The sequence below is a fragment of the Kockovaella imperatae genome (assembly GCF_002102565.1).
Source record: "Kockovaella imperatae strain NRRL Y-17943 chromosome Unknown BD324scaffold_4, whole genome shotgun sequence".
Taxonomy (NCBI): domain Eukaryota; kingdom Fungi; phylum Basidiomycota; class Tremellomycetes; order Tremellales; family Cuniculitremaceae; genus Kockovaella; species Kockovaella imperatae.
The window spans coordinates 872186-893231 of record NW_019028944.1 but is presented as its reverse complement, the minus strand read 5'-3'; the positions used below and the strand labels follow the sequence as shown (position 1 = coordinate 893231).

Genomic DNA, 21046 nt, shown 5'->3' with positions numbered 1-21046 from the left:
ATGTGGAGTCAGGCGTTAAAGACAGGTTGAACCGAGAGGCTGTTCATGACGTTGGGTGCTGCTGCCTTGCATACGCCTCCGTCATTTCCGGTGATTTTCATTAAATTGAAAATATAGGTAGGTGGAGGGGCACAGGACTCTCTATTCTTCTGTGTCTTTGGTGAGAACTACGTGTCGGATCGCAGCTACGGTCGATGCTCCTCCTTCTCCAAATATCGATCCGCCTCGATCTTGCCTTGCTCCACGTTAACCCAGAGTAAGGGCGGAATGGACAGCAACATCATGATCAACAAGAGAAACCAGGCGTAATCGAATCGACCCGTCGATTGGGTGATGGCGGCGACCATGAGAGGGCCAAAAAACGAAGCAGATCGGTCCGCAATGGCATATAGTGAGAAGAAGGAAGTCTCGCGACCCTGAGCAGAATCATGAGCTTGTCAGTTGAGCTACAGCGTAAAGGAAGAAAGGGCGTACCTTGGGGATCAACTCCGCCCAGAGCGCTCTTGCGTAACTGTAGTATCCTCCGAAGCCCTGCAGGACAGGTCGACCCGGCGTCAGTGCATGCTCAAGATGAGTGCATCATTCAATCCCGCTGCGCTCACCACGCCGACCAGGGCCACTGTCCCAAAGACTGCGTTTCTGCTCTTGTAGCCCCAATGCGGATTCAGGAGTGTGGAGCTACCCATCAGGAGTTGAATTCCGGCTATGAATGTGCAAACCAGCAAGATCTGTTTGGTGGTGATACGGGTATACGCCTGTACATGAGGCATGAGAGTACTCGAGACGGCTCCAGCGGACATGGCTATGAGCGCAATGGTGGTTACGTCGGCTGGTGTGAAAGCGAGCTGATCTGTCGATTGAAGGATGAGTACCAAAGGCATCGTATGGCAGACTTTGAATCAAGGAAAGTGTCAGTCTTGTAACGGGCTTGGCCGTTGATTCTCTGACACTCACCATCGCTTGCTAAGACCCAATTCAGCATCGCGAAGCGCAGATTTGACATTTCTCCCAGGCTCTTGAACAGTCGCAATAATGCTGTTGTCGAACGAAGAGGTTTTTGAGTGACAGGATCGCTATCCTCATAGCCAACACCATGGGGATCTTTGACGATGGGATCACGAGCTGGAAGCAGGATCATGGCAGGGAGTCCAGTTAAGCATGTCCAGAGACCTGTCACTGCGAAACAGGTGACCATGCTGACTCCCGCTTCCAAGGCTTTTCTAAACACAAATTGACAGACAATGGAACCAATTAGGCCTATCGCGAACGCGGTGCTGGACAATCTCGAGATTCTAAGGGAGATGCCTGGTGGACTGGAGCGAAGGAGTGGCCGTCTCTCCTCGTCTGCCGCTCGGGCATGATCAGGGACTCCAGGATCACGGTTGGCTATGTCCATCGTCGAAGGGAGTATAGTACTTGAGACAGATTCTTCAGTCCGTCTGGCCAAAACTCCGAGGTAGCCATTGAAACATGTCGATGTCATGACGTTGAAGGATATGCTCAGAATCATGATGACAGCAGTCAGTAGCGGCAGAGCTGCAAATGGCTCCTGTGGGAAGAAGTAGTATCCCACAGATGAGATGGTTGCTCCTAGGACAGACGCTATGAGTAGCCCTTTTCGCCAGTATGCTGTGTGAACCGAAGACGCAACATCAGCCTCTCTCTTTCTCTTTGTAGTCCGAAGCCATTAGCTGGAGACTCACGTCTGTCCGCCACCGACCCAACCGAGAGCAGCATGATGAGGGTGAAAATGACAGCGGCCGATTTAACGTACATCCTGTCATTTCCTCAGGTCAGTCTGAGCGACATAGTGAAAAGCACTCGACGCACGCGAATGAGTTCGCGTTGGTCCATAGGCCTAGGATCTTAGCCTCACATACAGCGTTGTCATGCGGAGCTGCTCGGAAACAGGGAACGACATGATCGGGAGTCCAATACCCCACTTTACGAGCGCTATCTGTAATAGCCATCGCTTGTCAGCTTCGCGTGCGGTGGCGACCAGGCCATGATCGTTCACCTTTAAGCAAGAGGGGAAGAAGAATACCCTGTGAACACGCTTCGCATCAGCCAGATCCCCCTTGACCAGCTTAAAGGGCATGGAGTGGTCGACGAGAGCTCACCAGCGAGATCGTCAGAAACGTCTCTATGGCTATCGAGATCAAATACCAAGCCAGGACTTGGGTTTTATGAGACGCTGTCCACATCTTCAAAGCCATGAATCGGAAAGGTAAGATGACAACGTCTATCAATGACTGTGCGATTGTTATATCTTTGGATCCCTACAGTCATAGATCTCCATCTGATCGGGGATCCGGGCAATTCCAGATCTGGAAAGTCAGGGCTTTCGAAAAAAGAACAAAGACCCAAAATGCAATAGGGTTGTCTTCCTGCGCTTCTACGTTGGAGTCAGTCCCGCTATGCTGCTTCATCTGCATATATATCATACCTACATCAGAAGGATCCTATGCCAGGATATACCATAGATAAGGGGATGAATAGAGTACATGCGAATTTGCAGCTTCGATGACAGTCTTCTTGCCATTGAAGATATGCGTAACGACGTCCCGCACGGCTCAAACGTAACTCGACGGATCTGTGAATCAACGCCTCCGTCTGCTAGTCTTATCTTCAACGATGATCGGACGGAAAGCAGCTACGTTCCAATAGCACTATGAGAACAATCTAAACCTCGACCGTACACAGTCAAGCGACCCGACTGGACCAATCTATAGACGCTGGGGTTGCTCGGTCACTCAGCACTAGAACGATTCTGACAAAAGATGTGGTGGTGGTGGGCCTTTTTGATCTACCTTTGAAACATCTTCTCATGGGGTTCTCATCCATAATTATTCAGAATGGACGTGAGCACCATGCATCTGCGACGAGATATGTATCACAATCAAAGTAGCAGCCACAGAGAAAAGCCTCGGGAATTGTAAGGCCGGGCCGCCGATCCATGCCCTGCCGTATTCCACTAACGGCCGTGAACAGCCGAGTTGTGTGTACGCAGCGCAGTCTACGCAGATACTAGGTGATGGACTACACATAACAAGGATCTCGTTGCAGGTGTCCTGATATAGGGAACAATAGTAGCCCCTTATCGTATACTGGAATCTTCGTGCCAATATCCAGATTCCTACGCGTTAGATCCATCTGGGGAGAATACAAATCGCTAACATACATTCACAGGATCTATCATGCACAAGAAGGATTCACGAAATAAGCAGAGGGATACGAGAGAGGGCCCAAGTCCACGTTCAAGTGTCCATTTGTCGTTACATGAGATGAGCCTAAAACATGGTCTGAAGCGCCTCGCCTTCAGCCTTGATCGTCCCGAACTTGGGCGGAGCGAGCTGCACGCGCAAGGTTGCGTCAGTTCTGGTCCAATGCAGGAGAACAGTCTGCCTCACCCCGTGATTCTTGCCGAATGTAAATCCGACCCAATTGTTCCTATCTCCACTTCCCTTCTCTTCCACAGCCTCGACATCTCGTTGTTTTTTGAATACTTCGGCGTATTTGGCCATGTCCTCAGGCGAAGAGAACGAGTCGAAGTATCCGACGTCCGTCTCGCCATCGAGAACGGGGACGAACGGTGCAGGAAGCGATCGGAGGGAGCCGAAGGGGATGTCTTGGAAGAATGGAAGGGTTTGAACTTCGGCGAGGGTCGTTACTCGGTCCTTGGGATGGGCAATGAGTCTGCGTCATTGTCAGACACTATGCGCACTCGGTTCCCCGATCTCTCCTGCTTACCGAGTGACAGCATCCCATGCAGTATCTGTCAGGTTGAAAATGAGATCCTCTGGGCGATCGTAAACAGGTCGACGAAGAACCTTGTGCCAATTTTTGAGGTTCGCCCAAGTCTCTTCTGGAGTCTGTCCAGAGAACGGCGGGAAGCCCTGATGAATTTCATCAGCGGACTTCGGGTCGTATGGCGCAGGAAAAACCTACACAGAGGAATTCGAACAGAATGCAGCCTAATGACCAGTAGTCCGCGGAGAATGTGTATGTCTTGCCTCGCAATACCTCCGGAGGCATGTAGTCTGGAGAACCGACGACCGAATCCGCGTAACGAGGTTCAGCCATTCGCATACTTCGATACGCGGTCCTTCGATCCAATGTGCTCCGGATGATGAGATCTTCATCTTTGACTTGATCGAGCTGAGCAAGAGGGTGAGCTGGACTCTCTTACGAAGCTGCAGATGTACACACCTTGTGCCTCATCGATTCAATCTTCTGTGGGTTGAGCGCACCGGCTGCCAGACCAAAGTCGGTCAATTTGACGTGTCCCGTTCCATCAACAAGGAAGTTCTATGAAGAGGAATCAGTGGGATTTTCACGGTGGCTGGCCCGCCACAACTAACCTCTGGCTTCAAGTCACGATGAATGTATCCAAGCTTGTGCAACTCATTAACTCCGGCGAACATCTCAGCTGCGTAGAACCTAGCATGCTCCTCCTTGAGCACCCCCGAGTTGTTTAGCAGAGTCCTGAAGTCTCCTCCCGGGACGTATTCCTTGTCGGATGTCAGCCATGACTTCCAGGAGCGGCAGACTGCTCACCATTGCAAGATAGACATGCTCCTTATCTTGGAACGCATACAGCAACCGGACCAACCAAGGTGTCTTGACGGCACACAAGATATCTCTCTCTACCAACACATGCTTGACCTCGTCCATCTTGGCCAAAGTTCCCTTTCGCATCTTCTTCAACGCGCAAATCTCATTCGTGTCTGCCTTTCGAGCGAGGAAGACGGATCCATATCCTCCTTGACCGACCTGAGCAATGATTCGGAATTGCTCGACACGGAGCTTGGTTCGTCGTTTGCGAAGAAGAACACGTTCGCGACCGTTGTACGAGGCGAGCTCCTTTGAATACTCTTCACCAGTTACCTGGGCGATCGTTCAGGTGACGAATCGAGATTGCATGCTCACCTTGCGTTCAGACGTATCCGCTTTGAACGTGTCGAGTCGCTTCTTGCGGTTGGCAATGTAGCCAAGGAGGTCGACTGAGTGGTCGTTAGGGTCTGACAACATACGTAGAGCGTTGTATCTCACAGTAGTAGTCCAAGAAATCTTATACACAGCATTAGCGAACGGTCCCTAGCCATCGCTGTCGTGCTCACAAATTTGCGCGACAGTCGTCTTTCGCTTAACTTCTGCACTCTCCAAGATCTCCTTCTCCCACATTTGCAATCCTCGCTCCTTCTCCGTTCGAGGTTCATGTCTCGCCTGCGTCTTCATATGCACGTCGTCCAGTCCTGCAGCACCATGTCGATGAGGGGCCAACTGGTTGCCGTTGGTGACTTGGACCCGGGAGGGAGGAGCGGTGATGTTGGATAATTGTTTGAGCATGGCTGGATTGATCGTATTCTTTAGCGTTTGCATATGAATGTCTCCGTCATCCGCTACTGTCGATTTGTGAGGTGCCGAAGTCTGAAGGGGGACCTGGTAATGAGCGTTGTGATGGTGAGGTGCGACGAGGTATTGAGCGGGGTTGGAAGTCTGCTCGACCTTGGAGTTGACCTTGACCGGAGTCGTAGGTTGGCTGGCTTGTTGAGTCTGAGCGAATAGGAATGAAAGATAGCTTGATCGTTCAGAGGAAACAGCAGCAGCCGCAGCCGGTGCAGTAGCAGTGGTCCGAGCCGCCGAGGATGAAACGTTTTCCTTACTCGCAGTAGTGATTTTGCCCTTTGGTGTGGAGGAGATGACTGGGATTTTTGAAGGCGAAGGAGCGGAGATGTTCAACTTGGACGGAGCTGCAGACGTCGACTTTGATTTGACATGAGATGAGCGAGAGGAAGAAGAGGAAGGGCTGGATGAACTGTCGTTGGATTGGCCGGTGGTTGTTTTCAACACGCGGGAAAGCATTTTTGTTATTTTCGCGTGTTATTAGGGTTTTTTGGGCTGATCTTTTAGGTGCACACTAGGCTGGGGATGTGATGCTGCGTCTTGGGATTGATGAGATGAGATCGAGGCAGATCACAAGATGGAGAGAGAAAGATGTTGGTAGTGAGGATGAGAGTCGAAGTTGAGAGAGATATGCCTCTGTGTTGATATAATAATAATCATTGCGAGGCGTTGAAAGGCATCGTCCAGCCCCTCGCCGCCGCCGCCGCTGCTTCTCTCGCGACTGACTTTCCAACCCGAGGGGATATATCACATTATTGAATTTGAAGCCATTAGGATACAATTTTGTAATATCCATTAGAACTCGTGCCTAATCAACTCATGGGACGCGGTCAAAGACGGAGACGCGAACCAAACAACATATATCATTGTTGAACATTCAATCTGTACCTTGATCCACTCATCGCACTTGAATACAACATCGACCTACCTGCAACCATGCTAGCCAGCTCATACATGGCGCCCCCGCGTAAGATCTCCCTTCAATCACTCTTAGAAGGTTCCACAAGCGGATCATCCAGTAGTCCAAATGTTGACCTCGCATGGGAACCATTCCAATCGACCGTCGAGTTGTTCCTCAAGGCTGTGAGTGAATAAAAAAGGCTCTTCCCGTCTTGCTCGTACTCACTCTTACTAGATAGACGGCTACGTGCACAATGCAAAGACGGAGATCGTCATTCGCGCCAAGGGTCATTCAGACTCTGTCAAGATTCTCAAATCAAACAAGGAGGAAATGGAGAGGAGGATTCAAGCAGAGAGGGAGAAGGAGAGAGAGATGTTGTCTGGTGAGAAGAAAGGGGATGATGAGAGACCGAAGCAGTTGCTGATGTGAACCCCCGCGCAGAACTCGAAAGCGAACGTCAGATCGTAGCAGATCTCAATTCGTCCCTCTCTCATCTTCAACGGTCCCTGGCCAAAGTCAGGGAAGAATCAGCCATGATCGAGTCTGACTTGGCCGCCGTGAAGAAGGAAGTATCCAAGCATGAGTCCGATCAGGAGAGGCAGAAGTCCACCTTGCAAGATATGAAGGCGAGGGACGAAGTAGAACTTCAAGGACTGGAAGAGGCTATTGGGCTCAAAGTGGATGGTGTAAGAGGTGAATCTCATTGCTGTTTGAGCCTCCCGTGACCAAGCCGTATCTGACGAGGGTGATCCAGATGGTGTCATACTCATGAGGTTCACGTTGCTCGATCCTGCTGAACCTGGTCGAGAATTCTCCCTCCTCTTGGATGTTTCGGGTACAGATTACGCAGGTGAGACAGTACCCTTGCTCCTCTGATACTCAACCTGACCCACGATTCCGCTCGCAGTACCAAATTGCTCGCCGACATTGTCCGCACTTCCTGAAGTCGTCCGTCAACTCAATACGGACAGAAACATTGTCGATTTCATCCGCAAAGGTGAGCCAAAAAGACGAACAAACACAAAACCCACGAAAACCCTTGCGCATCCAATCTAACTCGCTACCCAGTCCGCAAAGCCTTCAGAGCTACCGTTCCGGAACGACCTGCCCCAACTAGTCAATTTGACAACCTGCCTGGCTCGGCCATGCGTACGCCGGCTCACCGCAGAGGCCTGTCTCATGGCGGAGAAGCTGCAGCAGCGTGATACCTTGCTGGTGTTCATACGCAAACCCGATCTTCAATCGGCTTTGTTCTCCCCTGTAGCTTGTAAAATTTACAGAACGATGATGCATTGCGTTGTGCTACAAAGTATGTCATTGCAAACCGAGTGTGAAAGCAGATTTGAGCGTAAGCGCATCGTTGAAGCTTGATTCGGGAATTGTCAGTGCACAGACCCGGATGTCTGTGTTGACAGGTGACGTGAGAAACAGACCTTGAAGAAGTCAGTCGGTCACATTTACAGCTTCAAGCTTTGATGCCAATATTGTTCGCCTGAATAGTCTCGGCAGTCTTCAGTTGAGAGTTGTCATGGGGCGGCGCCTCAGTCTTCATGGCAGGGGGATTGTGAGTTGTTCGAATCTGTGACATTACCATCAGCATCGCTGTCTTCTGATCCGGCCGCTAAGTATTCACGACATACCGGCATCTCGGCGAGTGGATCGCTAGGCAAGTCTTGACGCGCTGTGGACGTGTCTATTCCGGTTCCTTGATTCAGGACGATGTCAATGTCCATGCCGTCCTTCGAGCTTATTCCAAGAACCATTAGCGAGGCTGATCAAGCCGAATCCTCAGAGGCGGACTCACCACCCTTCGACCTGTTCATCATTTTCCTCTACATCATCCAGATCAACCTTCATCAATTCCCCGGCGTCAATCTCGTCAACAGATCCGTCCAGGAGATCATCACCCGACACTTCGTTGATCTCTCCTAGCGCCTTTTTGGCCAAGATCGAGCTTGGTGAAAAAGGTGGAGGTGAGACTTCTGGTCCTGGACCTGGATCCCTCCGCACGCTTCCGTCACCTCTTTCTTTGGATCGCCCTCGGCTCTCTCCTTCTTCCACGACGAGTTTGATGCTCCCACCAGCTGATCGGATCTGTGATGTCGAATCGATGGAACCGAGTTCACTCTGAGGGCCTTCCAAGCCATTATTGCCGTTGCTCGGACTCGTATCCGTGTCCGTGTCCGTGTCCGTGTCCGTTTCCGTATCCATATCATCGTCCTGTAGTTCCGCCTCGTCATCCGTCGTGACTATCCCACCCGCATCTCCCATCTGTCTCTGTCCCCAACCACAATGCACATACGCTTCAAAGGCTTCTTTGACCCTCTCGCAGTACGCATTCAACCTCTCCGCGCCGATCCGTTCGCAAGCTACGCGTCGGACTCTACACGCATGCCGATGAATGCGTTCGACTTGACCTGCACCCTGTTGAATCGGATGAAGAGGGTGAGACAGGCAGTGGATCTCAGACATGACGAGGAGTTCTAGAAAGTGACGGTCCTGCGAGCCGGGTTTCCGAGCTGATGAACAACGATTCATATGACGCACTATGATTTGAACTCACCAGAGCAGGGTACCATCCTCGACCTTGTCGGAGCGGTGCTTCAGTCTTTTCCCATTTTTCCCACCTGTACAAGGTCAGCAAACGATTCCTCACTAGTCTTGAAATCGCTCACATCTTCGCATCTGGCAAGACTTCCTACCGTCATGCTCATCAGCTTCAATCCACGGTCTGTCACGGTCCAGCTCACACTCATTACGGCCTGTTTCCTCACCTCCTCTTCGTATTCCGAGTCGTACATGGCTCTCGACAGACCAAACAGACAAACAGCAAGACTATCGTCAACGCCAGAGGGTTCAGTACCAGTCTTTTCTCTCGGTGGCGATCGGTTTTGTGAGGCAGACTTGTTGTTCGTAGCTTTGTGTAAGAGTGGCGTCTGTCGTTTGAAAGGGCGTACGCTCTTCGAATCTTTCATCAGTACCGAAGAGAGGAGCCAAAGGGGCCAGTGTGTCGAGATTCGAACAAGGCCCGTTCTCTCCGATTAGCTCCCCAGCAACACGCTTTTGGTGCTCTGGCTACTCTCGGGCTGGTCTGGGAAATGTCTTATTTTTTCTGGGTACGTGCGATGACCAAGGCTAGAGATCTGCCCTGCGTGAGCAAGACTGTGGAAGCATCAGCGCACTAACCTTCACTTGTCTGATAAGGATCGGCGATGAGCGCAGATACTCATCAAGGCTTAGGGTCCTGGATGGAGATCGAGCTTGGACCGAGATCGAGCTTGGACCTCGATCTCCACCTAATCCCCTCTCCGCTTAAAACCACTCACCGGTCTCAAACACGTCCACGATTGAGTGACCGATCGACACAGAGGTGTAAATCGCCAAATAGGCCTGATGAGACACAGTGCCGATGGGATTTGTCAGAGAATACGACCACAGGGATGATCAGTGAGTAGAATAACGGTGAGATACGGTAAGCGCACAAAAGGTTGAAAGCGATCAAGGAGACCGTACACGAAAAGAGGCAATAAGAATGGTAAGCTTTGGGCGCAATCCAATGGGGTGGAGCAAGGGGTTTAGAAGTCAAAGGTAGGTAGCTAAGCAGGTGAATGGATGTGTGAGTGACGGCGGGAGGCGGCGTTGCTTAGTCAGAGGGAGGAGGTTAGAGGCATGATAAGATTACGTGTAGGTATGGCTGCCAATCGACTGAGAGAGTGTGTGTGTAGATACGAGAAGGGCAAAGAGAAAGGGAAAGAGTAGGGGCGGGGATGGTTTTGAACGGCTTTTATATAGTCGACTGTGTGACGAAACCTGTGACCCCTGCATGTAAAGGGTTTTAAGAAGGAAGGAAGTATTGAGAAGGGTGGAGACTGTAACGAATGTTCTGACCGTTGCAGAGTCGAAGCAGAGTCTTCCAACAAGGGAGGAGCAACGAGGTTCATCGGTCACATCCTGTAGAGTCCAGGCTCGGGTCCATCAATGCCGCGGTCGAACAGTTAGCAGAAGGGGGTCAATGGTGAAAGGATGGCATGAAAGATGGGAGGAGGGGTCGAGACGAAAGGAATTGACAAGGTCTCGAGCTGGAGTGAGAGCTTGTGTATCCCTCGGGAAACATTGTGAATCGTGCCATTCCGACCGGCTCACTCTGCCATCAGTTCCATGGCCAATGATTGGCGAGGGATTTTTCCGGTTGTAGCAATGCGCATCGCCACCTGCATAGGCGATCCGATGGACTTCTTCCCGCTCCCGATGAGAGAGGCTCGATACATTCCCCAAGATCCCAGCAGGAGCTACCCCTCAAAGTATTCGATGTCTCCATCAAAGTTGACTTTCCCCTTCTTGATCTTCTCGCCTTTGGCCCGCAAGAGATCTTCCACAGTTTTGAGCTTGCCTTCTTCCGTGCTCTCCTGCAGCACATAGTGATTAGTCATCTTCCATCTGAAACACCGGTGTGGACTTTGACTCACCTTGAACCAGCCAATATGATCCGCTATCAGATGCCTGCAGACTCATGAGCTCCAAAAAAAGAAAACAAGGGCGGGTCCGAAGCGAGACAGTTCAACTCACCTCGCTTTACATTCTGGACATTGCACCAGGACCAAGCCCCGCTCATAGCTTCTCCTTGCGAATTCGTGCGTAGACCGATGTCCGCAGTCATCATGTGTACATGTAAATGTCATCTGGCTATAAAGAGGGTCGAGATCAGAACTCATTGATCGATCGTGAAGATAGCAGACGGACGGACTCACAGACGAGGTTGAATCTGACCAATCGGTTGAGATTTGACACCTGGCTCTGGGGCTGCTATACCTGGAATGGGATCTGATGAGGAAGCGTTCCATCTCCGATGTGCAATGGATCCAAGTAAGCCATGACGCTCATACGGCAGCTCGAGCCGTCTTTGAAGTGGACATTTTGATGCTCGCAATGTCGATAATGGTCGGTGGAAAGCGATAGAGGACCTGGAGGACGAGGCGATTGGCTGGATGGGAAGAGAGTGACTGAGACATCGGATAGGTCGAGCAAAAGATGCCATTCTGAATGATGATAGATTGACCAGATGTTGGTTATCCCGAGAACTGCTTGACTGTACTGGACTTCGCCCTGAGATGCAGGTCACAAGCAAAACTGAGTACAGATTCGGTCAGTTCCCGATCTCGCGGACGTTATGGTTCACGTTCCAAAATTTTGCTTCCGTGATTTTCTTCGATCGAAGATTCGAGCAGCAAAGAGCTCAAATCCCAAAAGTCAGATACGATCCATCACACGGAACTCGATTCAATCCAAGAAGAGCCTAGGGACAGAGGACATCGAGCCATGCATCCTCAATTGGCAGCTCCTTATAGGCAATTAGGTGAGTGAGATCAGCTCGATCCGAAATTTTGAATTCGAGGCCATGAAGAAGACGTGTGCTGAGGGCATCACTCACTAGCTTGCGGAGAGTTCATTCAAGCTCTTGAAGCATGTCATGCCAAGGGTATGCTGTATAGGTTCTCAGGTGCATGTAATGGCGAGAAAGAGCTTCTAGTGCGATGCTTACACGCAGAGGTGTGTCAATGCTGTCAACGTGTTGAGAAAGGGTATCCTCACTGATGATCATGGTTTAGCGTATGGGTAGAGCTGCAAAGAATCGCGAGGAATCAATAGACAAGAATAAAAAGAAATATGATGCCTGGGCCAGACGGAAAGCAGAATTGAGCGAGATAAATGATGTCGGAGAAGTCAGAGCATAAGGAGTGGGATGTGGAAGGGCGCGGATTAGATGAGGAGGTGATCCTCCTTCTGCATATCAAAGGAGGAGCAGACGGACGGTTCAGGGAAACTGGCGTTACCGGATAACTTTTGTTGTATGTACCTTCTACTCGCTCGCATCACACTACTCGAGTCTCTTGCATGGTCTCCATTAAAGAAGGACTGAGTAGATGAACACACTGATTCATCTCATGACTTTTATTCTTCACAGCTAGGAACTCTAAAGAACGCCGCAGGCGGAAGCAGGAGATCCAACGAGCCAGTCGAGAATCAGCAATCCGACTTGCCTTTCTACGAAATGCTGCCGACATGTTCGCAGCTTGACCATCAAGCTAGCGCCGCTCGCGATGCCCACTGTCGTCTTTCTGGAAAAGAGTTCACCAGAACGTCAATATAAAGCCAATGATCCCCAAAGACAAAAAGTTCAAGATTGGAAGATGACCCGGTAAATTGCGATTGAGAATAGACTTTGATTCCAACGTACTCAGTTCATTCGTCCCTCCAGGGCACACTTTCGGGCCTTGATGTTCTGCAAGTAACAAGACACGAGGCAGGCCATTGGTAATGGGTAAATTGAGATCACCGTCCTGATCGGTCGTCATGCTGTCGCAGGAGACGGCATCCACTACGTGCGCTGAGGGAGGGAAAGAAGTCGATTTCGATGGTAGAACCAAAGCAGTGGATCCACTCGACCCACGATTCGAGAGAACCGAAACCAGAGATCCTTTGACAATGAGGATCTCGTTGTCTGACAAGGCAGATACGCTCATCTGGGTGATGGTGAGCGTGGCATGTTGGACTATGATCCCACCTGAGTCGTGTAGAAAGAGGAAGACGCTGCGCCAGCCGCTGATCTAGCAGCGTTCAAAGACTTGAAGAAGCCATACATGTCCTAAAGGATTGGTTGAGCTCCACTTGAGTGAGAGAAGCACTCGAAGCTTACAGTGTCAGTCTTGTAGCCGGCAGGCCAGAAGGGCTCCCGGTTATCGGGATCATTGCCACCATTGAATCCAGCCCTGCGAATGTCAAAACGGATCCTCAGATGCGTTAACTCACTCGCTACCATCTTGGAAGGGGGAGTCGTCAGCGAGATACTCCCTGGTAAGATGGGCGAGACTCACAATAGACGATAGGGATTCCGTCACCGATCAGCGCATAGGCTTCGGCATTCTTTCGTAGCTGAATCACGGATTCAGTCCAAGGGCTTAAGGATCGTGCGGCGCATCTCTTACCGACGTATCCTGTGTGTAACTTTCGAACCTCGGGTTGTCCTGATTGTTCAGGAATACTCCAGATAATGTGGGATCGACAAAATTATCCTTGACTTGCGCGATTCCACTGACCAGATCATCCATGCTTCCATCGGAACCCTGAAATGCCTTGACCAGAGGGTCATAGATCGGGTAATTGAGAGGATTGACTTTTCCTTCCTTCTGATACGCCCCGACGTACTTTGCATCCCCGTTCCAGACCTCTCCGACGGAATAGACTCCAGCGGCTTGAGTGAATCCTGGCCAAAATGCCATATCTACATGCTTGACCGTGTCGATCCGTAGCGCGTCGATGGAATAATTTGAAACGAGTTTAGGGACCCAATCGTACCAGTAGTCAATGACATGCTGGGATTCTGTATTGAGATCGGGAAGAGCCACTTCACTATCGCCAAGCCAACAATCCTCAACGTTTGTCTGATTGTTGTAGTCCTTGACCCAGCAGAAGGAGTGATAGTCGCTGTGTTTGGAGAACGGACCATAGGCGGGATTGGGGACGAAGCCCGAGCTTGAGGTAGCTGCGACGTGATTGATAACGATATCAACCATGAGATACATCCCTCGATCGTGTAATGCCTTTGAGAGACTCTTGAGTTCGTCTGCCGTACCAAAGTGATCGTTCAAATTGTCTGGATTCAATGTCCAATACCCATGATACGCTTCTCCATATTGTGTCATGCCCCCTATATTCTCGACCACAGGAGAGATCCAAATGGTGTCGAATCCCATGCCTTGGATGTAGTCGAGTTCAGAGATGATTCCGGTATACGTACCCCCGCAATAGAGTCCTGACGGAGCGGTACCGCATGAGGAGGTCGTTCCGTTAGGCAAGGCGAATCGATCCGTTATGAGTTGATAGATTGATCGAGGGCGCATGTCAGCGTCGGACAGAGCGAAGGTCAGAGGAAAGAGGAGGGAAAGGGGGAGGAGGAACCCAGTTGCAGGAGGGAACCTCATATCGCCAGAATGAATGAGCGTCGGTAGATGCGAAGTTACACAGATGGACAACGGGAAATACGTTGGAGAGTCGAAAGAATTGACGGTCGATATGGACCAAGAAGAACAAGAGCAGAGACGGCCTGCGTCGGAGCTGACAAGTCGCTCTGTTTGACGACTCCAAAAGAAGGGAGGATGAACAAAGGATGAGGATCTGTCCGCGGCTTTGCAGTCTGAGAGTATATCAATGTCAGCGGATGGGGCCTGGAAGGCTCTTTGACATCAGGAGAGGAGTCCCAGTGATTGATCCTTGGCATTCTGTCAAGTCATCTCCTGTACTCGCGATTGAAACATCACTCGAGGCTCAACCGCCCCGTGATGATGATAGACTAGTATCGAAGGATACTTTCGAAAGGAGCTACAGCCGGTGAAACGACCGTACAGGGCAGACTCACTCAGATGGTCAGGCGTTTGATCGGCTCTGAAGGTGCGAGTGGATCTTCCGACGTGCGATCAGACTGCGAAACGTTGGTGCTGGCCCCTAATAATCGGTTGATTGATTGATTGATTGATTGATTGATTGATTGATTGATTGATTGATTGATTGATTGATTGATTGATTGATAGATTGGATCGGCGATGGTGACTAGGGTAGGTCAGACCAAGCCATGAGCAAAGCCGGCCGAACCCGCTGACTCTGTAGGATAAGCATCTTTCGTCGTGAGCAAGCCACAACAATACATGTCCCCGGAAGTCAGTGTGGTTGTTAGGTCATTCATCCAGGAGCCAAAGCTCATGAGTGCAAAAAGGTGATTCCGAGGATCAACCAGGCTGGCTGACCGCTGCTTTCCGAGAAGAGTCTTCGGGCTCGTGCTCCCGCTGATCGTAACCCTCTCTCTTTGATACTATCCCTGTGTTCTCTCGCCTTCAAATACATTGAGCTAGTCCCGCAGTGTTGAGAAGCCTCGTCCATGGGTCAGCATGGCTGGCTCAACCCGGGGCCAAGGACTTTGTTTTCCTCGAAGTTTTTGATTTTATTAATACGGCACACGCACACTTCAGAAATCCGAAACCGCGGAGACCTTGAACACTCGGCCGCATGGTCTGCTGATGATGCATCACATGCAATCCAATACGACTGGACGGGCAATTGCTCCGGACGTTATTCTACGATCTCCTGTTGGGTGATGCTGCACCATTGGTGTGATTCTCTTGTCCTTCTAACAGCAGATTATGGACACTCGACGGTGTCATAACAGAGGAAGCGGTCGAAAAGTCATACTCTGCACGGATGAGATCGTGGAATTTACGATAAGCATCGACGATGCTGTTCTGAAGGGGGGGCTTCAGCCCCCTCATCGAGTATGTTCTCAGGACCGAAGCCGTCAACTCACATAAGTCGGAGGGAGGAGGACTTTGACCGTCTCTTCATCTTGAAGATACAACATCAACTTTGCTTTCCATTCATTCACCCTCGTCCTGAGGTTGTTCTTGAACGTCTTGTGAGCTTTTTGGACCTCTTCTGGCGTCGCGAAGACTTGAGAAGACAGATCAGACGTGGTGGATGATCGAGAGGATAGGTAGACAGTACACCCTTCGAGGAAATTGGTAAGAGGTGCCGTCGCGTCTGCTGTACAGATCTGAATGAGATCTTCACATGCGAGTTTGAGGGTCTGGTCCACGTCCTGATTAGGCGGGTTAAATCAGCGGAGAATCTCAGCAAGTGTGTCCGACGCACCGTTTTAGCATCGGGTAAGGCTTCTCCTGATCGGATGATTGCCCCTCGTCCGTAGCCAAGCATGGTCCCAGCCGTGTCCAAGAGCGATCGCAGAAAGTCTGGGATTTCAGACCATTATTCACGCACACAGACCTGATTACAGCTGTCGACTCACCTGAAATACCCCTCCAGTCCCTATGTCTGTCCCTTCTGCCTAACTCCAGACCTCCGGTCATCTCCTTCAAGATTAAGAGATGTCTAACCAGGAACAACTTTGCATCGATGGGCAATGTCTTGTCGTTCTTCTTCGCCGCAAGGTGTTCTGAGGCGCTCGAAAGGGATCTTCGACAATTGACAACTGCTTCTTGGGCCAAATCTTCGAAAACTGACCCCTGTCCTGAGTGTTAGAGTGGCGTACCTGAGGGTAAAGTCTAGATGTACTGACCTCAACGTAGGTATACAGACATGAAAGAATCCACAATGTACTTCGCAATGTCGGATACCAAGTGTCCTGTACTGATGTTGGAGGAAGAGATAGGAACGCAGGTTCGTCATCATCGTCTGGGTCAAGCGAGATTGAAAGTTGCCTCTGTCCAATTTTGGCTTTCTGGCCTACATCAAGACTCGTCAGTGCGATGCGAGACTGATCAGAAGAGCCCGCTTGACTCACTCGCAACCTTGGCAGGGTAATCTAAATCTTCGTCCTTCGGGGCGTAGAGTTCGACGTCCGCACGGAGCATTGCCTGAGCTCGGAAAGCCAATCGGGTCTGAGCGTCTTGAAGCACCATCCGAAGCAACACCTCAATATGCAGCCGAGCAAGAGGTTTCCGGCGATTCTCTCGTTTTGTCAAGTTACTTCCACCGTCTGCGGGAGTAGCCATAAGTCCAGTCCCACTGTACCCTCTCAAAGAACCCGTTCGACCTTGTCGAGTCGTGAATGATTCGTCAGGGCCAAAGAAGTAGTCTCCACCTCCGCCACCTCGTTCTGGCGTCTCTGTAAACGGACTCGTTGATGGACTGAAGATCACTTCATCTGGATCCTCATCGGCTGGGTACGACGCCACATCCTTGACCATGAGAGCTTGGAGAACGGTACACACTCCACATAGAGTCTCGAGCGATGGTTCGTGAAGGATTCGCGGTCGGATATGGTCGTAGAGGTAATCGCACAGGCTTTCGAGGAAGCCACTGAGATTTATTGGTGAGCATGCTGGCCAAAATTCCACCGAAAAGTCTCTCACTATAGCGCTGGCTCTCCCGAGAGGAAGAAATGCTTGTAGAGATTAAATTCGTCTTGACATGCGCTCTTCAGATAGCTGCATCCAGCTCGCGTCTGGCGGATATGAGCACAGCGTCAAGTCAAACATCATCTCAGACGCACCAGATCCACCAAGTCGTATCCATCTGGATCCATCCTCCCGATCTCCTGAGCCACTCGGGGGCCCACCAAGCTCTGTCTGGCGGATACCCAGGCGGAATGACATTCTGCCAAGAGGGAATTCAATTCGTCAGGGTTTAAAGACGCTCGGTACTCCAATTCCGCCACTAAGGGTCGGAGCGATGGTGACAAGGAGGTGAATTTGGTGTAGATCAAAGCCTGAATCGCGGTCTCGGAGAGGGACTGTGCATCCTCGCAAGTCAGCCAACTGACAGGAGCTTGGAGACGTGACTCGCCTTGTCGTTCATCCGCTTGTTTACTTCTAGACTGATATTCCTGATGGTGTTCACAAAGTGTATACGGATCAAGGCCATACTTCGGGTCATACACTGTTGATACCGGATAAGAAAGAGTTCCGAGTCTTTGAAATCGCGCTGGGTCATCTTGCGTCAGACAGGGTACAGTGCCGTATGAGAGCCACTCACATGCTCTCCGAGATACCCTAGACATTCTTCCAGACGTTTGACCATGGGCAGAAAGTTTTCAGATAAGACGAGATCTGCATCCGGTGTATTGAGTGTCCGTTGAGCAGTGTCGAGAAAGGTGAAGAAAGTCAATCGATGAGCAAGTTGAGAGGTGTGTGTCAGTAGATGGGTCTGAATGGGGCATCAGCAGCTTATCTTTCATGAGCGCCTGGAGCCAAGGCCTCACCTGCTCTTCCAGCAGATCTTCACATGCTCCTCTCAAACTCTCACTCCGTTCTTCTACATACGCCAGGAACTTGAGCATCTCACCCACTTCTACTTCTCCCCCTTGAAGTACTTCGATCAAATCATCACACTTTTCCCTCAAGGCCGTCACTTCAGCCAAATGATCTCTATATAGACTATCCTGTTCGTGTTCCGTGAACAACGTCAAGGCTGAGAAGTGATCGTGAAACTGTTGTGGCGTAGCTATGGCCATGGGGTGAAGTGGATCCGGTAAGAAATGATTACTGGATTGACCCGGGACAGGCGTACCGACATTCGAGCGGAGAGTCGATGATGCCGTCGACATCGCTGGCGACTGAGGTCGACGAGGTGACGAAGGAGGGAGCAAGTCGGCGATACGCGAAGGTCTAGGTGCTATAGGTGATGCTCTTGCAGCTCCTTGAGCAGAGCTCTCCGCGGCAGGCATATCCGAGAACTGAGTGCAACATGAGCTCGTTGTGCCAGTACAAACTGGATCATATCAGCTGACCTTTGATGGGAGAGGCCTCTGTCCTAATCTTTCCTTCACCTCTCCAATACTTTGCACTTGTTCGTCCGTCAGCGGACATAACGACTCCCATTTCTCCAAAGTCATGACATTCCGGACCGTCGGAGTGGTCGATCGCGTCGTATTCGAGCTGCTGTTGACGGGAGGCCGACGCACAGCATATTGAGGTGTTCCAGGTCGAGACATGGCCTCGCGAGCGCTATGCCAACGTGGACCCCCAAGACAATCCTCCTGTCTGCGAGCAAGCTGGACAGCAGCGATGCGCTCTGATGTCTTTCTATATATTGGCTAGGAACGCATGCATCCCGAAAGCCACGTGTTGGCTTCCTTGTGGTCAGAATATTAAATGGTCCTCCCTCTTTGAACACGCGAGTTCCGCTGCCCGCGATTGGGGGTCGTCGGATTTGGGACGGCTGCTCTCACTCCCTTTCCACCTGCCTCGCTACACGCATCCAGTTCAGATCTCATTTGGAGATCTTCACAGGCTAGCTCCAAGACCTTGCTGCTGTCAATAGCGAGACGACGGAGTAGCTGTCCTAGTGCTCAAATCTCCGAAACGCCCAGCGCACCTCGCTACGCGTGCATTCCTCATCCTCTTGCACCTTTCAACCCGCCGCCCTCAACGGGAAAACGATCAAAATTCCTACCGCAACTCAATACCCCTCCTCCATCATGAGTTCCAGAGCCTCTAGGGGCCGGAAACAGGCCAAAAAGGGAGTTCAACTCACTCTGATGGTCGTTGGTGAGTTCTAAACCAAGAGGCGCCCGAGCGGACCGTGCGCGGTAGATCGGAATGCGCAGGCAGACCGTCTTGAACTCAGCAGGATTTGAGCTGATGACTCTATAATGCTAGGTGGATCAGGTACTGGCCGAACGACTTTTGTCAACACGCTGGTCGAGCAACCTCTTTTGACCCATCGAACTCAAGCTTTGTTCCAGGATCAAACGAACCCTCATTCCCCTCTGGACATTGAGCTGGTGCAGCAGGCGGCGGCTCACGCCCACGAAGAGCAATCCACACGGATCAAACCCGTCAACGTGGAGCTTGAAGAGGATGGTGTGAGAATCGCTCTGACTATTGTCGATACCCCTGGATTCGGAGACAGCATTGACAACGATGATTGGTGGGTTTACCCCTCCTTTGGGATCCTGTACCCGAAGACTTACCCTTCCCTAGCTTCCAAGAGATCTCTGCATACCTCGAGAGGCAGTACGACGATGTTCTGGCCGAGGAATCTAGGATCAAGCGAAACCCTAGGTTCAGAGATAATCGCATTCATGCGTTGCTCTACTTTATCCCTCCAACAGGGCACGCGTGAGTTGCGTCCACATCAAGTCGTGATCCACACTCACCCCGTTTGCAGGCTGAGAGAGATGGATATCGAGTTGATGCGACGATTGGCACCTACCGTCAATGTCATCCCGGTCATTGGCAAGGCAGACTCGTTGACCCCATCTGAACTGCGCGCGTTCAAGAAGAGGGTGTGTTCCGGTGTCATTGTGCATCTTGAGAACCGTGACTGACGATGTTGCAGATCATGGAGGACATTGAGTACTACGGCATCCCGGTCTACAACTTCCCTTACGATGTTGAAGAGGACGACGAGGAGACAATTCAGGACAATTCCGAACTCCGAGCGCTTTTGCCATTCGCCCTCGTAGGATCAGAGGAAGATATCATGATCAATGGAACGCCAGTTCGGGGCAGGAGGTATCCATGGGGAGTGGTAGAGGTCGATAATCCTCAGCACTCCGACTTCGCCCGGCTGAGGAGTGCTCTGTTGATGTGAGCTACACGTTGATGGTGTCTCAAGCTGACGACGACTCCAGGTCACATCTGACCGATCTAAAAGAGATCACGCACGACTTCTTGTACGAGAATTGGCGTACTGAGAGATTGTCCAAGCAGGTCGGAGGCGGTGACCCGTAAGTCTCGCTTATTGGCTGAACTTCCGTGTACTGAATCCACGCTCAGCGACTCGTCCATTCTCCCGGAGGATATGGCAAATCAATCTGTTCGTCTCAAGGAAGAGCAACTTCGCCGAGAAGAGGACAAGCTTCGGGAGATCGAGTTCAAGGTGCAGAGGGAAATTCAGATCAAGAGACAGGAACTGCTGGCCAAGGAAGACAGTCTCAAGGTACTGGAGGCGAGATTGGGTGAGTTACCAAGAGCCAAGTTCCGTACATCACGTGTCCTGACATTCTCATAGCTGCGCAGAACGGCTCTTCATGAGCTGGGGGTATGCCAGACTCTGCCATACTGGCTGGCCCATCTTCTCTAGTCCTCTCACCTTGCCTTTTGCTGATGTCCACACGCCATTTCCAAGTTGTGTAGACTGACGACCCCTTACATGTCATATATATGCCCAGTATATACCTCACGAGCGTCTCACTTGGAGCGGATATGAATTGCGTCAATTGAGTTTACA

General features: G+C 51.0%; 9 protein-coding genes across 9 annotated transcripts; 3 read left to right on the top strand and 6 right to left on the bottom strand.

Annotated features, from left to right (window-relative positions):
* Positions 1 to 43: 43 nt before the first annotated feature.
* On the bottom strand, positions 44 to 1952 carry BD324DRAFT_363661 (autophagy-related protein 22-like protein). Its single transcript, XM_022012585.1, has 6 exons — positions 1831 to 1952; positions 1704 to 1777; positions 955 to 1629; positions 603 to 892; positions 475 to 531; positions 44 to 416 (listed from the first exon to the last, which is right to left on the bottom strand). The coding sequence occupies exons 2-6, from the start codon at positions 1774 to 1776 to the stop codon at positions 186 to 188; spliced, it is 1326 nt and encodes a 441-aa protein (XP_021872440.1). The 5' UTR covers position 1777; positions 1831 to 1952; the 3' UTR covers positions 44 to 185.
* A 1187-nt stretch (positions 1953 to 3139) lies between these two features.
* BD324DRAFT_621194 (kinase-like domain-containing protein) lies at positions 3140 to 6054 on the bottom strand. The gene is made up of 10 exons (XM_022015364.1): positions 5121 to 6054; positions 5053 to 5070; positions 4930 to 5003; positions 4558 to 4887; positions 4362 to 4511; positions 4210 to 4308; positions 3949 to 4158; positions 3751 to 3896; positions 3411 to 3696; positions 3140 to 3353 (listed from the first exon to the last, which is right to left on the bottom strand). Exons 1-10 carry the CDS (start codon positions 5863 to 5865, stop codon positions 3291 to 3293), a joined length of 2121 nt encoding a protein of 706 aa, XP_021872439.1. The 5' UTR covers positions 5866 to 6054; the 3' UTR covers positions 3140 to 3290.
* A 203-nt stretch (positions 6055 to 6257) lies between these two features.
* On the top strand, positions 6258 to 7611 carry BD324DRAFT_655800 (putative kinetochore protein SPC25). Its single transcript, XM_022018825.1, has 6 exons — positions 6258 to 6489; positions 6542 to 6689; positions 6749 to 7000; positions 7062 to 7157; positions 7215 to 7304; positions 7376 to 7611. The coding sequence occupies exons 1-6, from the start codon at positions 6343 to 6345 to the stop codon at positions 7510 to 7512; spliced, it is 870 nt and encodes a 289-aa protein (XP_021872438.1). The 5' UTR covers positions 6258 to 6342; the 3' UTR covers positions 7513 to 7611.
* A 496-nt stretch (positions 7612 to 8107) lies between these two features.
* BD324DRAFT_607967 (hypothetical protein) lies at positions 8108 to 9282 on the bottom strand (the record flags this gene model as incomplete). Its single annotated transcript, XM_022014091.1, has 4 exons — positions 8108 to 8806; positions 8871 to 8934; positions 8983 to 9005; positions 9058 to 9282. 4 exons carry the CDS (start codon positions 9280 to 9282, stop codon positions 8108 to 8110), a joined length of 1011 nt encoding a protein of 336 aa, XP_021872437.1.
* Positions 9283 to 10596: 1314 nt separating this feature from the next.
* Positions 10597 to 10986, bottom strand: BD324DRAFT_577961 (DNL zinc finger-domain-containing protein; the record flags this gene model as incomplete). The annotated part of the gene is made up of 2 exons (XM_022013289.1): positions 10597 to 10807; positions 10874 to 10986. The coding sequence occupies 2 exons, from the start codon at positions 10984 to 10986 to the stop codon at positions 10597 to 10599; spliced, it is 324 nt and encodes a 107-aa protein (XP_021872436.1).
* Positions 10987 to 11725: 739 nt separating this feature from the next.
* BD324DRAFT_577500 (hypothetical protein) lies at positions 11726 to 12039 on the top strand (the record flags this gene model as incomplete). Its single annotated transcript, XM_022013263.1, has 2 exons — positions 11726 to 11854; positions 11914 to 12039. Coding segments are annotated over 2 exons (255 nt in total), but the record flags the coding sequence as incomplete, so codon positions are not given.
* Positions 12040 to 12435: 396 nt separating this feature from the next.
* BD324DRAFT_649877 (glycoside hydrolase superfamily) lies at positions 12436 to 14205 on the bottom strand (the record flags this gene model as incomplete). The annotated part of the gene is made up of 6 exons (XM_022018057.1): positions 12436 to 12828; positions 12870 to 12950; positions 13002 to 13074; positions 13115 to 13124; positions 13180 to 13237; positions 13291 to 14205. 6 exons carry the CDS (start codon positions 14203 to 14205, stop codon positions 12436 to 12438), a joined length of 1530 nt encoding a protein of 509 aa, XP_021872434.1.
* A 1159-nt stretch (positions 14206 to 15364) lies between these two features.
* BD324DRAFT_621144 (Sec34-like family-domain-containing protein) lies at positions 15365 to 18889 on the bottom strand. The gene is made up of 12 exons (XM_022015363.1): positions 18600 to 18889; positions 18072 to 18545; positions 17846 to 18016; positions 17657 to 17794; positions 17364 to 17603; positions 17224 to 17315; positions 16653 to 17170; positions 16428 to 16594; positions 16158 to 16374; positions 16004 to 16101; positions 15660 to 15950; positions 15365 to 15597 (listed from the first exon to the last, which is right to left on the bottom strand). The coding sequence occupies exons 1-12, from the start codon at positions 18801 to 18803 to the stop codon at positions 15433 to 15435; spliced, it is 2775 nt and encodes a 924-aa protein (XP_021872433.1). The 5' UTR covers positions 18804 to 18889; the 3' UTR covers positions 15365 to 15432.
* Positions 18890 to 19037: 148 nt separating this feature from the next.
* On the top strand, positions 19038 to 21033 carry BD324DRAFT_621142 (Septin-domain-containing protein). The gene is made up of 8 exons (XM_022015362.1): positions 19038 to 19359; positions 19471 to 19741; positions 19795 to 19932; positions 19982 to 20099; positions 20153 to 20403; positions 20448 to 20543; positions 20593 to 20774; positions 20828 to 21033. The coding sequence occupies exons 1-8, from the start codon at positions 19290 to 19292 to the stop codon at positions 20848 to 20850; spliced, it is 1149 nt and encodes a 382-aa protein (XP_021872432.1). The 5' UTR covers positions 19038 to 19289; the 3' UTR covers positions 20851 to 21033.
* Positions 21034 to 21046: the final 13 nt, after the last annotated feature.

What these genes read in the sequence shown, in the direction of transcription:
- BD324DRAFT_363661 (XM_022012585.1), bottom strand. Translation starts at nt 1,776, where the DNA reads ATGTACGTTAAATCGGCCGCTGTCATTTTCACCCTCATCATGCTGCTC. An exon ending in TGGGTCGGTGGCGGACAGAC is followed by an intron (nt 1,630 to 1,703) that starts GTGAGTCTCCAG and finishes CGGTTCACACAG; the next exon opens with CATACTGGCGAAAAGGGCTA. An exon ending in TTGGGTCTTAGCAAGCGATG is followed by an intron (nt 893 to 954) that starts GTGAGTGTCAGA and finishes CTTGATTCAAAG; the next exon opens with TCTGCCATACGATGCCTTTG.
- BD324DRAFT_621194 (XM_022015364.1), bottom strand. Translation starts at nt 5,865, where the DNA reads ATGCTTTCCCGCGTGTTGAAAACAACCACCGGCCAATCCAACGACAGT. An exon ending in AGCATGTCTATCTTGCAATG is followed by an intron (nt 4,512 to 4,557) that starts GTGAGCAGTCTG and finishes ACATCCGACAAG; the next exon opens with GAATACGTCCCGGGAGGAGA. An exon ending in GCATGGGATGCTGTCACTCG is followed by an intron (nt 3,697 to 3,750) that starts GTAAGCAGGAGA and finishes ACAATGACGCAG; the next exon opens with ACTCATTGCCCATCCCAAGG.
- BD324DRAFT_655800 (XM_022018825.1), top strand. Translation starts at nt 6,343, where the DNA reads ATGCTAGCCAGCTCATACATGGCGCCCCCGCGTAAGATCTCCCTTCAA. An exon ending in TCGAGTTGTTCCTCAAGGCT is followed by an intron (nt 6,490 to 6,541) that starts GTGAGTGAATAA and finishes CACTCTTACTAG; the next exon opens with ATAGACGGCTACGTGCACAA. An exon ending in TTCGGGTACAGATTACGCAG is followed by an intron (nt 7,158 to 7,214) that starts GTGAGACAGTAC and finishes TTCCGCTCGCAG; the next exon opens with TACCAAATTGCTCGCCGACA.
- BD324DRAFT_621144 (XM_022015363.1), bottom strand. Translation starts at nt 18,803, where the DNA reads ATGTCTCGACCTGGAACACCTCAATATGCTGTGCGTCGGCCTCCCGTC. An exon ending in AGAGGCCTCTCCCATCAAAG is followed by an intron (nt 18,546 to 18,599) that starts GTCAGCTGATAT and finishes TGTTGCACTCAG; the next exon opens with TTCTCGGATATGCCTGCCGC. An exon ending in ACAAGCGGATGAACGACAAG is followed by an intron (nt 17,604 to 17,656) that starts GCGAGTCACGTC and finishes GAGGATGCACAG; the next exon opens with TCCCTCTCCGAGACCGCGAT.
- BD324DRAFT_621142 (XM_022015362.1), top strand. Translation starts at nt 19,290, where the DNA reads ATGAGTTCCAGAGCCTCTAGGGGCCGGAAACAGGCCAAAAAGGGAGTT. An exon ending in ACTCACTCTGATGGTCGTTG is followed by an intron (nt 19,360 to 19,470) that starts GTGAGTTCTAAA and finishes CTATAATGCTAG; the next exon opens with GTGGATCAGGTACTGGCCGA. An exon ending in CAGGTCGGAGGCGGTGACCC is followed by an intron (nt 20,544 to 20,592) that starts GTAAGTCTCGCT and finishes ATCCACGCTCAG; the next exon opens with CGACTCGTCCATTCTCCCGG.